We start from the raw sequence: 2,270 nt of genomic DNA, 5'->3' as shown, positions 1-2,270 counted from the left end.
GAAAGAGAGAGAGAAAATGATCCTTGTAGAGCTAAGTGCCTTTTTGAGACAAAAGAGATTGGCTTGAGAAAAGTAAGAAAAATAATACCAAATATGTATATAATGTTAATTATGTGCAAGTACTATTATAAGCATGTTACATGATTTATCTCATTTAAACCTCACAGTAACCCTATGATGTAATTCCTGTTAACTCCACTTTACAGATTATAACACTGGGAGCACAGAGAGATTAAATGACTTGCTTGAGTTCACTCAGCTAGTAGATGACAGAGATATGATTGAACCTATACAAGTTGTTTCAAGGTCTGTGCACTTAACCCCTGTGCATTACTGAAACATGTATGACACTTCTGTTGTCATGAAGGAGGGAAAGCAAAGTATATTTTGATTTTCTTTTAGCATTTTATATTTTTTACCCATATTTTTTCAAGTTACATTAAAATTATCATGCATCAAAGACCTCCCTACTGAAGAAAGAGATGGAAAATAAAGGAATAAAAGATGAACTTAGAGAAAGTCAGGAGAAAGTGTCATCGGATGACTATTTTCTGGGAGAAATCTAACTTGACCTTTAAATAATGCCCAGTTCACTAGAGGAGGGATCTAGAGAGTCTAGGTAGGGCATAATCACCATTCTCCATGTATTTTCATTTTATCAGGTTCCACAACTTGAAGCAAAGGCATTTGAGGATTTCATTTTTGAGTATAAAAGTTTTGGAATCAAGAGACTCTATGACCCATCAAAGTATAGCTCAAAAGTGGTCAACTCTTGTCCCAATAGGAGAAATCTCAACCAAAGTATGAACTTGAAAAAAATTGAATTGGAAATAGTGCTGTGAATTGGGACATCCTGGAATACTTAAAACAATTTCAGTAGCAGTAATTTTTAAGAGAATCTTCCAATAATCTTAGCTTCCCTGTGGTACATTTCAGTGGAGTTGAGGGACTTACCTCATCAAAACATGATTATCAAGTTACAGAAGGAAATGCATGTGACTGGGTTTGCTTGGTATTGGTAGACACAGTCTGATTCTGTCATATTTTGGCATTGCTCCTCAGATCCAATTTCTGTGACTTTTATGTGAAGACTGGCAAAATACAAAGGCAGTGATGAGAAACCATTCAGCAATAACAACGTTCATCATACTGGGTTTGACAAATGACCCACAACTAGAGATTTTGGTTTTTATCTTTCTGTTTATCACATATATGTTAAGTGTAATTGGGAATCTGACCATAATTTCTCTCATCTTGGTGGATTCTCATTTAAAAACAGCTATGTATTTTTTTCTCCAAAATTTCTCTTTCTTAGAAATCTCATTCACAACTGCCTGTGTTCCCACATACCTGTACATGCTATCAAGTGGGGACAGAGCTATCACCATCAAAGCCTGCTTCAGCCAAATATTTTTTCTTGTCCTCTTTGGTGCTACAGAATTTTTTCTTCTGGCCACCATGTCCTATGACCGCTATGTGGCCATCTGCAAACCCCTGCATTACACAACCATCATGAAGAGCAGCATCTGCAGGAATCTCATCCTCTGTTGTTGGGTATCCGGCTTATTGATTATCCTCCCGCCCCTTGGCCTGAGCCTCCATCTGGAATTCTGTGACTGTGTTATTGACCATTTTTACTGTGATGCTTCTCCACTACTGAGGAATTCATGTTCAGATACGTGGTTTATAGAGCAGCTGGTTATAGTCTGTGCTGTGTTGACCTTCATAACAACCCTTGTGTGTGTGATTCTGTCCTACATATACATCATTAGGACAATTCTTAGATTGCCCTCTGCCCAGCAAAGGAAAAAAGCCTTTTCCACCTGTTCTTCCCACATGATTGTGGTTTCCATCACATATGGCAGCTGCATTTATATATATATCAAACCTTCAGCTAAGGATGAAGTGGCCATTAATAAGGCAGTTTCTCTGCTCACTACCTCTGTTGCCCCTTTGTTGAACCCCTTCATTTATACCCTGAGAAATAAACAAGTAAAGCAGTCTTTCCATGACACCCTCAAAAGATTTGTATTCTATTCAAAGAAATAGTAGAGCAGCATACTGGGAATTCAGATTAAAATAAAATATATGTCACTGGATTATGGATGAAACTGAAGCCACAAGGACATATTTTGACGGGAACTAAAGAAAATTGAGAATGTAAAATAATGAAGGATCCAGCATTATATAGGTGGGCAGTTTTCTACTCCCCTGAAACTGCTAATCCTTTTTATCTCCTCAAATTCGCAATTCAATACACTCTACTTAGT

At 37.3% G+C, this 2,270-nt stretch overlaps 1 protein-coding gene across 1 annotated transcript; it reads left to right on the top strand.

Annotated features, from left to right (window-relative positions):
• The first annotated feature begins 1,113 nt into the window (after nucleotides 1–1,113).
• On the top strand, nucleotides 1,114–2,049 carry LOC109396862 (olfactory receptor 6C2-like). The gene has a single exon (XM_019669015.1). It carries the CDS (start codon nucleotides 1,114–1,116, stop codon nucleotides 2,047–2,049), a length of 936 nt encoding a protein of 311 aa, XP_019524560.1.
• Nucleotides 2,050–2,270: the final 221 nt, after the last annotated feature.

This window comes from Hipposideros armiger, unplaced genomic scaffold, assembly GCF_001890085.2.
Source record: "Hipposideros armiger isolate ML-2016 unplaced genomic scaffold, ASM189008v1 scaffold_548, whole genome shotgun sequence".
NCBI classification, from domain to species: Eukaryota; Metazoa; Chordata; class Mammalia; order Chiroptera; family Hipposideridae; genus Hipposideros; species Hipposideros armiger.
This window is presented reverse-complemented; position numbering and strand designations above follow the sequence as displayed.

Excerpts from the sequence above, each read along its gene's own strand:
- LOC109396862 (XM_019669015.1), top strand. The coding sequence starts at position 1,114 with ATGAGAAACCATTCAGCAATAACAACGTTCATCATACTGGGTTTGACA.